Raw genomic sequence first — 12,974 nt, 5'->3', positions numbered from 1 at the left:
CTTCAATCTTCGTAGTGACAGAAATGTCATTTCGTTATAACTTATTAGGGTAAGTTTATTTATGAATTTATGTGACACTAAATTAAAAAATATACCCTAGTTTATAAACAATTAACTTAATAATAAAATAATGTAAGCATCTATCTTGACTAAATATAGTATTTTTTTAGATTTTCTATCATTATATTGTATGTATTCATGGATCCTTTTTCCCAAGTTTAGAAGACTTGGCATACTAAAATTTATTGTAAAGTAATGGAAATTTGTTTAATATAAGATGTATATGCTCTTAAATTCTTGAACATGTGAGATTTTAGTGGACTTTGCAAATATGGAATAATAATTATGGTGTGGTTCAATTTGAGAGTTGGCTTGAGATATTATTATTGTCTTTTAGGAAAGCTATTCATATGTCTATTATTGAAGAAGATATTACCCTAAATTTGCAAGTTGGTTTTAGGAATAAAAAAGGTTAGCATTGTATGTGGTTTCATTCAAAGTTATACTATTTTTGATATATTAGTAAAAGGTCATTGTACAAATATATGTATAATTAATTATTTTTTAAAATTTGTCTTGTATTTTCATGTAAAAAAAGGTTAACCTTGGATTTGGATTCATTTAAAGCTATACTATTTTTGATATAGTAGTAAACATCACTTCCACCTCCTTTTCCTTTAAAGAGTTTTTTATCTTTTAAAACTACCTTAGTGAGGTAAACAAAAAAATATTATTGAACAATATGTATAACTAAATATTTTTTTAGAATTATCTTATACAAAAAGTGTTTCTATAAGAATTTATTATATTCTTTTTTCCAAATTTGTTTCTGTAAAAATTTATTATATTCTATTTTCAAATTTCAAGCTCCAGTTCCAATTTAATTATTTGGAAAATAATATATTAAATCGTTTTCCACTACATAGTGTACTAATTACTAGGAAAAATAGATAATTCAATTTTATATGCAAGTGATTCAAATCATATGCCAATAGTTGGTTTGGTGAAATAAGACTGGAGTTTTATGATATTTTTTCTTCTAACATATATTCTTATAAAGAATGGATTGGGTGTAGCTTCTAAGTTTAAGGATGATAATTATAATTCGTTTTGTAAATTTTTATTCGAATTGTCCCGTTAAGAGCGATTTTTGTCTCGAATTGATCGGTAGTTGACTAGGAATGGAGATGAGGCGGAAATGATATTTGTGTCTTCCATCCCGATCTTATCCTGATTCTACCTTGGACAGTACCAAATATAATTAAATATATACCATCACAAATATATATATATATATATATATATATATTTTATATTTTATAAGAGTTTAAATTTATTTCTTTATAATAATATAAATTTTTAATATATTATAATATATTATATTAAAAATTCATTTACATAATTGTATCATAATTTTTTTTTAATATTTTATAAACGGTACTTGGTAAAAATTCTCCAAAGTAAAACGAAAAATAAAATAGAACATGATGATAAATGCATTCTCCACAATGATTCGCACATTATAGTTAATTAAGTTTACTTTGAAGATTATAGGGTTAGACTTCAACTATAATGGTGTGTTTGGTAACCCTAGAATTGACATTGAAATTGGAATTGGACGTTTCAATTCAAATTCTTATGTTTGGTAGATACTTTAATATTATGAATTGGAATTAGAATTTCAATAAAATTCAATATAGTGTAATTTTATAATTCTCCATTTCAATTTTTTTAGGTCGGAATTGTAATTCCATTTATTTTTACTTATTCAACACGTTTTTAACTCATTTAACAAATATTTTATTCATTTAACATGTTTTGACTCGTTTAATACGTTTTTAGTTTTAATAAGTATGTAACTCGTTTTAATTCATTTCACATATTTTTGACACGTTTAATACGTTTTAACACGCTTAACACGTTTAGGCACGTTTAACACGTCCTTGACATGTTTAACACGTTTTTGGCACGTTTGACACGTCCTTGACATGTTTAACACGTCCTTGACATGTTTAACACGTTTATGGCACGTTTAACACGTTTATGGCACGTTTAACACGTTTAACACATTTTTGGTACGTTTAACATGTTTTCACGTTTAATATGTTTTTCATGTTTTTGGCATATTTAACACGTTTTTGGTACGTTTAGACACGTTTAACATGTTTTCTACGTTTTCAACACGTTTAACATATTTTTCACGTTTTTTATACGTTTAACACGTTTAACACATTTTTAGCACATTTAACACGTTTTTGGTACACTTTGACATGTTTAACATGTTTTCACGTTTTTGACACGTTTAACACATTTTTGTCATATTTAACACATTTTGACACGTTTAACACGTTTTTGACATGTTTAACTTCTTACACATTAAACACATTTATTTGTCACTTTAACACGTTTATCATGTTTATGTCACTTTAACACATTTTTCACATGTTTAACATGTTTTTACGTTTTTGGCACGTTTAACATGTTTTTTACATATTTAACATATTTTTCATGTTTTTGACATGTTTAACACGTTTTTTTACACATTTAACATATTTTTCATGTCTTTGACACGTTTAACACATTTTTGACATGTTTAATACGTTTTGGCACGTTTAACACGTTTTTGACATATCTCACATGTTTTTCACATTTTGACACATTTTTGTCATGTTTAACACGTTTTTCACATATTTGGCATGTTTAACACATTTTTGACATGTTTAACACGTTTTTGACATGTTTAATACATTTTCACATTTTGATATGTTTAATACGTTTTTCACTCATTAAGCACATTTGTCATATTTTTTTGCACGTTTTCATATTTTTGACACATTTAACACATTTTTCACTTATTAAACACGTTTATCATGTTTTTGGCATGTTTAACACGTTTTTGGCACATTTAATATGTTTTTTACATGTTTAATACGTTTTGACACATTTAACATATTTTTCACGTTTTTGGCACGTTTAACACACTTGTGACACATTTAATATTTTCGGTCCATTTAATGAATTAATTTATATTTGAAAATTAACAGGTCTTACCATATTCAAGACTTTATTTAGTATGAATGATTTAAATATTATTTAAATAATTCATATTAATCTCACATATTATTTCTTCAACTAATTTAGTAATTAAAATATTAAAATAATATCAAAAAAACAAAATTATATTAAACGGATCAAAAAACGTATAATAATGTCAAAGACATATTAGACGAAGAAAAAATAAATTAAACGGACCGAAAATTTTAAATGTTTCACAAGTTTGTTAAACGAGACAAAACGTGTTGAACATTTCAAAAACGTATAAAACGTGCCAAAATGTGTTAAAAGTGACAAGACGTGTTAAATGTGTTATTAAACATGTCAAAACATGTTAAACGTGCCAAAATGTGTTAAATATGCCAAAATTTTGTTAAACATGCCAAAAACATGTTAAAACTTATCAAATGTGTTAAAAGTGCCAAAAACGTAGTAAATGTGCCAAAACGTGTTAAACATGTTAAAATGTAAAAAACGTGAAAAACATGTTTAATGTGCTAAAAATATATAAAACGTATCAAAAATGTGTTACACTTGTTAAAATATGTTAAACGTGCCAAAAACGTGTTAAACATGTTAAAAACGTGTTAAACATGCCAAAAATGTGTAACACGTGTTAAACATGCCAAAAACGTATTAAACGTGTCAAAAGCTTAAAAAACATATTATACGTGTGAAAAACGTGTTAAACATGTGAAAAGCATGTTAAACATGTCAAAAATGTGTTAACCATGAAAAACGTATTAAACTTGTCAAAACGTGTGAAAAACATGTTAAACGTATTAAAAGTGTCAAAAACGTGTTAAACGTGCCAAAAATGTGAAAAATATGTTAAACGTATGGGAATGTGTTTTAAGTGTGAAAACGTGTTGAACATGTCAAAAACATGTTTAAACATGCCAAAAACGTGTTAAACGTGTAAAAAACGTGTTGAACATGTTAAACATGTCAAAAACGTGTTAAACGTGTTAAATATGTTAAAAATGTGTTAAACGTGCCAAAAACGTGAAAACATATTCAAGAAGTTAACATTTTGAACCGATATTTTATTTTTGAATTTAGAAAGTTAAAATGTCGAACCAATATTTTTAATTTTATTATATTAAATTTGTATATTTTCAATGAAAATCGAAACTTAAAAAAATCTTTTGACCCTTAAAATATCTTAATTAGTTTGTCAAAATAATATTTTAATAAAATAGATAATATATATTATTTTTATTTTTATTATATTTTATTTTACAAATATAGAAATTGAGATTGAATTACAATTTTATAATTTTCCCAAATAAGAATTGAGATTGAATTACAATTTTATAATTTTTATAAACATAGGAATTGAATTGTAATTCAATGTCAAATCTCATGGAATTGGAATTGGAATTGGGATTCCAATGCCAATTCTAATTCCATTAATTCAAACATACCATAATTGATTTTTGAAAGACTTATTACAAATTAAAAATATTAAGAGAGTTTATTTTGAAGTGATTTATATATATGATAAATGCAATAGTTAAATGATAACGAGTCAACATCAATTTTATGTTTGTGGATGGAATCCATTGTAAATTGACGAATTTATTATTGTAACTCAACTTGAAAAAGGTGATTTTCAAAAGAAAAAAAAATGCAACTAGACATATGTACTTGTACAACTAGCTCAGTTAGACATATGAGATAATAAAAGTCATTTAAACGTACATAATATTAAAAATTGGTTCATCTAGTATATGTTAGTAACCATGGTTATTTTTTTTTAAAAAAAAAAATAATATTTATTAATTTAATATTCATTTTTTCTCTCCTTTTTTTTATCAATTAATTAATTCATTTATTTCATTTTACTATTTTTTATATCTTTTTTTATTTATTAATTAATCAATTATCTTATTTTACTATTTTTTTATTTGATTATTTTTATTTTTTCTACTATTTTGCTTCTTATTATATTAACATAGATTATTTTTAAATTATTTTGGTATCTTTTAGAAACTAATAAGAATATTGTAATTTATAAAGTAGTTCAATATTCCTATAATATTTAATTAGTTAATTTATAGAACAATATATTTATTTGTCCTTCCATATGATTTTTACTCAAATTTGAGTAAATATGATGAGTACATAATCTGTGTTCAACTTGTGGAAGAATATTTTGCACCATTATAAATAAAATTTCTTGAAAAAAAATTATACAAGTAGTTATTTAATAAAAATACTTGAACAAAATATAAAAATATTAGAATATCAAAACATTGAATTACTTTATATATTATAATATTCAAGTATTAGTCCTAAAAAGAGATCAACTAATTTTAAAATAATTTAGATTATATAGAAAGAATAAAATAATAAAAAAATAAAAAATAATAATTTAATAACAAAAGAAGAAATAATAAAAAAAATTAATTAATTAATTAATAAAAAAATAGACAAAAAGAAAAAAAAAATAATAAAATAAATAAATTAATTAATTAATAAAAAAAATGTCAGAAATATTGAACTAATAAATATTAAAATTTTAAAAAACAATTAACTACCATTATTAATATAGACTAAATAAATGAACCAATTTTTAATAATATGTATGTTTAAGTGAATTTGTATTAGTTCATACGTTTAACTAAGATAGTTATACAAATATATACGTCTAAATGAGTTTTTTTTTTCTTTACAAAATACTAAAGATTTGATTCTCTCCTAGACCATCTTTAATTCAAAAACTCATTTTCAAACTCAAAATGGAATAAATATTTAATTAAACATTAATTTATCTTTAATTCAAAAACTCATTTAAAACTAAAAAAAAAAATTTAAGAATATTCAATCATATACCAACTTTTTAACTTTTTCAATTACCTATATATTTATATACTTTACAAATTAAATTCCAATATTTTTTTAAACCCACACTCATTATAAAAAATTATGATAAAATTAATTATATATCAATAATTTATATACATAAAAAAAAATTTAACATAATTAAATAAACGCAAATTACACTGTTCCAGAAAAAAATTATATAAAAAACAAACATTATTAAAATAAAATGAAACATGATTAGTTATTTTTTATTTTATTTTTATTAATATTGATTATTATTATAAATTTATGACATGTAAACAATATTAGTAAAAATATAGGATAAAAAGAATAAAACATATAAATAAATTATATATAAAAAACTAAATATAAAATTTCACTTTAATTAAAAGTTAAAAGACCAAATTAAATGTTTAAAATAAATTATATAAAAATTAAATATCTAAATTAAAACTTGTTTAAATTTTAAGGGTCTTTTAAAATTTTAAACAAAATCATGCTTTTATGAATAGTAGCCACACATATTTATGTTTTTTATAAGGGAGAAAATGTTGTAAAACTGAATTTGAGTTTGCCTTTGCTAATAGGATGGAGTTGAAACCCATTATCCATATGAGAATGACATAGGATTAGAGATGGTCTTATAACGCCTTAATTTGACGTGAATGTCATTACTTTTTGAGTTATACAAATAAATATAAAATTTGTCTATATTTTAAATAGGGTGATAATTTGAGTCAGTTTCAGATTGACAAATTTGAATTAGTCGGTTAACGGGTTGAACGATACTAACCTTAACATGACCTATTTAGTAATTTGGGTCAAAATCTTTAACATAAACCTGACCTATTTATTTATGATTGACCCGAACTTGACCCGTTTGACCTAATTCACCTAACTTAACTCAAATAAAATCTAATGTAATTAATTCATATCTCTTTGTTTCAAATTAAAATGACATCAACACATAGCAAAAATGAAGTTAAATCACAAATTCGCTAATAAAAAGTTTTACAAAAAAAAAATGAGTGAATGAATAGGAAAAAATAACACAAAACTCAACAAACAAAAAAACTTGTAAACGGGTTATCGAGTCTACTTTGTGTCATTTCAAGTCGACTCAACTTTGATCCGTTTATTAATCAGAATGACCTGATTTTGACCCGAACAAAGAAATACATTACCCTAACCTGAATTTTTCGTATTCGGTCTAAGTTTATTTTCATGTCGGTTCCAAGATTGTCTACCCTAATTTTAAACATATTAGGTTATTAATCCCATTATTCAATATTTAAAGATAAGTGGGTTGAATTGTAAATTTGATATAATTTAAAAAATATTATTCTTTACTTTCCAAATATGGAAAATGTTTAGTTTATATTATTTATTTTAATAGTAAATAAATTACTCTAAGTTAGTCAAATGACTACAAGAACAAAAATACAAAAAAGAATTTGTGCACATTAAATTGTAGTAGATGCTCATTCTTGTAAGTATATTAGTTGTTTTTCTTTCTATAAAATCAAAAACATGAATCTTAAAATAAAAACTTTATTTAATATATAACATTTATATAAGAAGTGTAATAAATGATAAAATGGGGCAGTTAGGAAGACAAGTCTTATGATTATGGGCTTGTGGAGGCCATGAAATGAAAATCTCTTTAAACCAATCTGCATCACATCTTCAACTCCTTCTCTTTCTCGCCTTATCTCTCTCGCTATCTTTACAAATATATAATCGATCCATGATGTTGAAACGTGCGCCAATCACAACAAGCTTTTGAATCTCTCTTTATATTCTCTACTGATCGATTACTGGAAGAGGAAGAGGAGGAGGAGGAGTTGTTGTTACCGGTTTAATCATCGTAAGCATCAGCAGCGATGGCTGTTTCGACTGCATTCGCGGGTGTCAAACTTGAATCTATTCTTTCCAGCAATTCTTCTACTGTTGCTGTTGCTTTTGCTGTTGCATCCTCGTCTCCGTCGCGACCATCGCCATCTATTTCTTCCCAAATTCGCTTGTTTTCCAAACCTCTCGTCCGCCGCGGTCGTCTGCCGATCCGATGCGAGGCTGCTTCCGATGATGATTCTGTATCACTCCCTTCTTCAACGAGTCTATCTGCTCTCGAGCAGCTCAAGACCTCTGCAGTTGACAGTGAGTTTCAATTCCTTAATAGTTGTTTGTATCCACATAAAGATGAGATCTTTCATCTATTCAAGCAATTTACATTCGTTAAAACCCTAATGGAAAGTAATTTTATCCTCCATTTGTTGTTAGTCTTTGTTGCTAAAACCCTAAATCCTGAACAGGATATACTAAAGAAAGAAGCAGTATTGTTGTCATTGGTCTTAGTATTCATACAACACCAGTTGAGATGCGGGAAAAGCTTGCTATTCCAGAAGCAGAATGGCCTCGAGCTATTGCCGAGCTTTGCAATTTGAATCACATAGAGGAAGCTGCTGTACTTAGTACCTGCAACAGGATGGAAATTTATGTTGTTGCCTTGTCTCAACATCGTGGAGTGAAAGAAGTCACTGATTGGATGTCAAAGGTATGCATTCTTTCATTCATTCCCATTTAGGCTATGTTAGGTTATGGTGAAATTCGAATTGGGTGTTTAATTACAATTTCATTGTTTGTTTCATCGCTTCAAATAAGGAGTTTGACTTGGAATTACAATTCCAGTGGTTCAATCAACCATTCTTACTTTGGAATTACAGTTATATGATTTCTCCAAACATAAGAATTAAATTGTAATTCCGTTTCAGTTTCAATTCCAATAACATCAATCCAACAGTAGTCTTAGGTTTTATTTCAGGAATCCTAAGAAGAAACAAACTTAGGCAATTCTAAGAAGAAACAAACTTAGGCAGATGAAGGGCTATTTAGATTTTACTTATCCCATCATCATTCAAATCATAAATTTAGCTGTGTTTGGATGACGAGAAATGAAGTTGTGATCTATTGGAATTGGCATTGAAGTGTATTTCAGTTGTTATGTTTGAGGAAACCATAGAATTGCAATTTTGAAGTGAAAATGATGGAATTGAAACTTTAAAAAATCATATACATTCAATTCCATTAGAATTACAATTCTTTATTCTAAATCATCCAACAAACCAACAAATCATTTGGATTTGGATCTCTAATTCCAGTTCCACCTGAACCAAACGTATACTTTACTTTTATAACATTTTAAAATATCAACTACTAAACATACTTTAATCATTTAACCCAAATAATCTATTTTTTCACTTGGCAGACAAGCGGCATTCCTGTTTCAGAACTTTGTCAGCATCGGTTCTTGCTATACAACAATGACGCAACACATCACATATTCGAAGTATCGGCAGGGCTAGATTCACTCGTCCTGGGCGAAGGTCAAATCCTAGCTCAGGTCAAACAAGTAGTTAAAGTCGGACAAGGAGTTGTGGGCTTCGGAAGGAATATCAGTGGGCTATTCAAGCACGCGATCACAGTTGGAAAACGGGTCAGAACCGAGACAAACATTGCATCGGGTGCAGTCTCGGTTAGCTCTGCTGCAGTCGAGTTAGCTTTAATGAAGCTCCCACAGTCCTGCCATTCAAGTGTCAGGATGCTGGTTGTGGGTGCAGGAAAGATGGGAAAGCTGGTCATTAAACACTTGATTGCAAAAGGATGCAATAAAATGGTGGTTGTCAACAGGTCAGAAGAGCGAGTCGCAGCCATCAGAGACGAGATGACAAAAGACGTCGAGATAATCTACAAACCCCTAACCGAAATGTTATCGTGTGCTCGAGAAGCAGACGTAATATTCACAAGCACTGCTTCGGAAACAGTCTTGTTTTTGAAAGAGCATGTTGAGGATTTTCCTCCAGTTTGTGAAGAAGTGGGGGGTCTTAGGCTATTCGTAGATATATCGGTCCCGAGAAACGTGGGATCGTGCGTGGGTGAAGTGGATAACTGCCGCGTTTATAATGTGGACGACCTTAAAGAGGTTGTGGCGGCTAATAAAGAGGATAGGTTGAGGAAAGCGATGGAAGCTCAGGTGATAATTACTGAAGAATTAAAGCAATTTGAAGCTTGGAGGGATTCGTTGGAGACAGTACCAACAATTAAGAAATTGAGAGCTTATGCAGAGAGAATTAGGGTTGGGGAGTTGGAGAAATGCTTGTCGAAAATTGGGGAGGATATACCGAAGAAGAGTAAGAAGGCTGTGGATGATCTTAGTAGAGGGATTGTGAACAAGTTGCTTCATGGTCCAATGCAACATCTGAGATGCGATGGGAGTGACAACATAACTCTTAGCGAGACATTGGATAATATGCACGCATTGAACAGAATGTTCAATCTTGAGACTGAGATATCTGTTTTGGAACAAAAGATTCGAGCCAAACTGGAGCAAAACTCATAAAACAAAGCCAAATCCTTGCACCGGTAATTAATTTACCTCCTCATTTACATTAAATATGAATAAGAAGAGGTAGATGTATAGGTAGAGGACAATTCTTGTAACTTAATTGAGAGTTTGAGACAAACAGATTACAAAATTGTATTGTTTTGTTTGTTTGTTTTTATTGTTTGTTTAATGATGATGAGAATGAACACGGTTTTTTGGGGGAAGAGGTTTGAAATTGAAGCTCCAGGACAAGCCAAATAAGCTTTCTTTTTATGAGGGTCAGGGCACAAACTTCTTGGTAAAACTTTTTGAGGGGATCATCATGTGAGCTATATCAGAGTGTAGCTTATTAGCAGCTTACTCACTTGTCTTTTTTTTGGGGGGCTGAAAAGTGCCTACCTTTGAAAAAAGCAACTTGACTTTTATTTTAAAATATTGGCCTTGGTTCTATCTGCATCATTTGCATTCATACCCTAATTTATCTCTTTGTTAGGCCTTGTTTGATCTTGGGTTATTTGATTAAAAAAATGTCAAATAGGATTTATATATATTAGAGTAGAGGTAGGGTAGTTTGGTCTTTTTGTGCAAGATGAATTTATTTTTGGCTGAGCATTCCAAGAAATTCCATGTTGAATAGGAAATACTGTAAATGGGAAGAATATCTCTGTGAGTGTTTGTATCTCCAGAGACTCTAGCCAAGTAGTCTGGTTCTGGTTCTGTTGAAGCATGTGAAGAAGAAGGGGTAAATAGCAGAAAATGGCATGTGCGCACTTGAATCTGGTAAATAGCAGAAAATGGTCCTAGAGAGAATCTGACATATATATATTTAGATTTTAACCCAAAAAAATATTACAAACCACTTATTGTTGTACATTTTGAACCAAAAAAGAGCACCAGACTCCTCCTTCTACAGACCTCACCTGACCTGATTCTCTTACTCTCAACAGTGGCAAAAAATAAAAACTGAATTACAAGCACCTTCCTCCATATCCTGCATTTCTGAACAGTGCTTGCTTGATGTCTTCTGAGCTCATTATTCCACTCTGCTCCAGTTCCTGCTCTCATTGCACATGATTGGATATATGAAAATGAAATTCTCCCAAAAAAACCCAATTAATTAAAATAATGTAAAATGGACTTTACCTGAGAGCAAGAAGCTTTGAATGCAAAGTCATTGAAGCAGCTAATGACACAGTGTTGAATCTCAAGGTCTAATGCTTCAAGTGTTTTGACTGTTGACAGCAATAATCCTGGCTTTGGAGCACAACATATCTCAATTCTTGTTTCCTTGTTACTGCTGCTCTCCACATCAAACTGTTAAGAAATGTGACTGACTGGTTTAAGAAAAAAGAAGAATGAATCTAATTTGCTCTTTTCTGTTTTCTGTTGTAGTTTTTGACTGACCTTAGGTGAATTCCTGATCATGAAAGAGGTTGAAGAGGAAGAGGAGGAAGATGCTTCATTGGGCTTCAATTCGTCCTTGGAGAAGATGCAGCTGAATTGTTGTTGCTGTTGTTGTTGTTCATCAGGACCCACTTCAATTTCCTCCTGCAAATTATTGATTCTCTCTATCAATTCCTTCATATAGTCTATGGTGTCCCCAAGTATAGATGTCCTGTCCATCTGCTCATCCACAAAAAAAGTTTAAAGGAGTTCAAATTTCGCTTGAGAATACTGTAACAACAAGACAGCAAGACAGACAGACAGACATACCTTGCTGATCTTTGGAACAACCGATCTGAGCATGGAGAGACGATCATTGAGACGCTTTCTCCTTCTTCTCTCAGCCATGAGATTCTTTGATGGCTGCCCATCAATCTTCTTCACTTTTCCCTTTCTCCCTAAATCAGTCTGTTGTTGGGGTGCTTGAACCGGCTCAGTTTTACAGAATGGGTCGAAATCTTCAGGCATGGAAAATGGGTAATAATCGAGATCAGCCAATTCATAATCATGGGTTGGAATCAAAGGATGGGTTTCAGTTTTGGTGGTGAGTGAATTCATAGAATGGTCATGGTCATGATCATCATGATAAATTAGAGGGAAAGAGGATGAGAAATCTTGATGAAGACTGGTTTGAACATGATTGTAGAAATGAGGTAGATGATTATTGGTTATTAATGGGTTTTGGTTTAAAGAATCAAAACCACCCCATCCATTCTCATTGTTGAAGATGAAATCAGGTTTTGGGTGTAATGTTGTTGATTCCCAAAAAGGATCATGAGTTTTCAAAGCCATTAATTCTTCCAAAAACCCTTGATCACTGCTACTATAGTACTCCATTAATCTCCTTCTCTCTCTCTTTCTTGATCCAAGTATTGGTTTTCAGACCATGGAGGAAGAAGAAGAATATATATGGAGAATGGATTGGGTTTCACTTTCTCTGTTTTAGCCCCTGAATTTAAAAGTTCTTACAAAATTAAACCATAAACTTTGTAAAAATAATAGACAAAAAAGAAAACAGTGCGTGGGGGAAAACGCTGAGAATAATATAATTTGGAATCTGCTTTTTCCCAAGTTTCACGTACAGTACTATTACTTTTTTTTCTTACTTCTTATCTCTCACACACAATAATGTGTAATGTGTGAGAGAGAGTAAACAAGCAGTCACTTTCACAGTACGTCTCTCTCTCTAAAAAGGAAGAGAGTGATTTCACGTCTTTAATTATCACCAAAATGTGGTATAAATCAAATCAATATTAATATGTTAGAG

The 12,974-nt window shown here is 29.5% G+C and overlaps 2 protein-coding genes across 2 annotated transcripts; one reads left to right on the top strand and one right to left on the bottom strand.

Moving 5' to 3' along the window:
* Nucleotides 1–7,641: 7,641 nt before the first annotated feature.
* On the top strand, nucleotides 7,642–10,444 carry LOC124929137 (glutamyl-tRNA reductase 1, chloroplastic-like). Its single transcript, XM_047469417.1, has 3 exons — nucleotides 7,642–8,040; nucleotides 8,196–8,437; nucleotides 9,149–10,444. Exons 1-3 carry the CDS (start codon nucleotides 7,767–7,769, stop codon nucleotides 10,277–10,279), a joined length of 1,647 nt encoding a protein of 548 aa, XP_047325373.1. The 5' UTR covers nucleotides 7,642–7,766; the 3' UTR covers nucleotides 10,280–10,444.
* A 426-nt stretch (nucleotides 10,445–10,870) lies between these two features.
* LOC124932168 (transcription factor bHLH93-like) lies at nucleotides 10,871–12,571 on the bottom strand. The gene is made up of 4 exons (XM_047472783.1): nucleotides 11,978–12,571; nucleotides 11,669–11,887; nucleotides 11,408–11,578; nucleotides 10,871–11,319 (listed from the first exon to the last, which is right to left on the bottom strand). Exons 1-4 carry the CDS (start codon nucleotides 12,542–12,544, stop codon nucleotides 11,233–11,235), a joined length of 1,044 nt encoding a protein of 347 aa, XP_047328739.1. The 5' UTR covers nucleotides 12,545–12,571; the 3' UTR covers nucleotides 10,871–11,232.
* Nucleotides 12,572–12,974: the final 403 nt, after the last annotated feature.

The sequence above is a fragment of the Impatiens glandulifera genome, chromosome 3 (assembly GCF_907164915.1).
Source record: "Impatiens glandulifera chromosome 3, dImpGla2.1, whole genome shotgun sequence".
Classification (NCBI taxonomy): Eukaryota; Viridiplantae; Streptophyta; class Magnoliopsida; order Ericales; family Balsaminaceae; genus Impatiens; species Impatiens glandulifera.
Note: the sequence above shows the minus strand (reverse complement) of the source record. Positions and strands in the feature narration are given on the sequence as shown.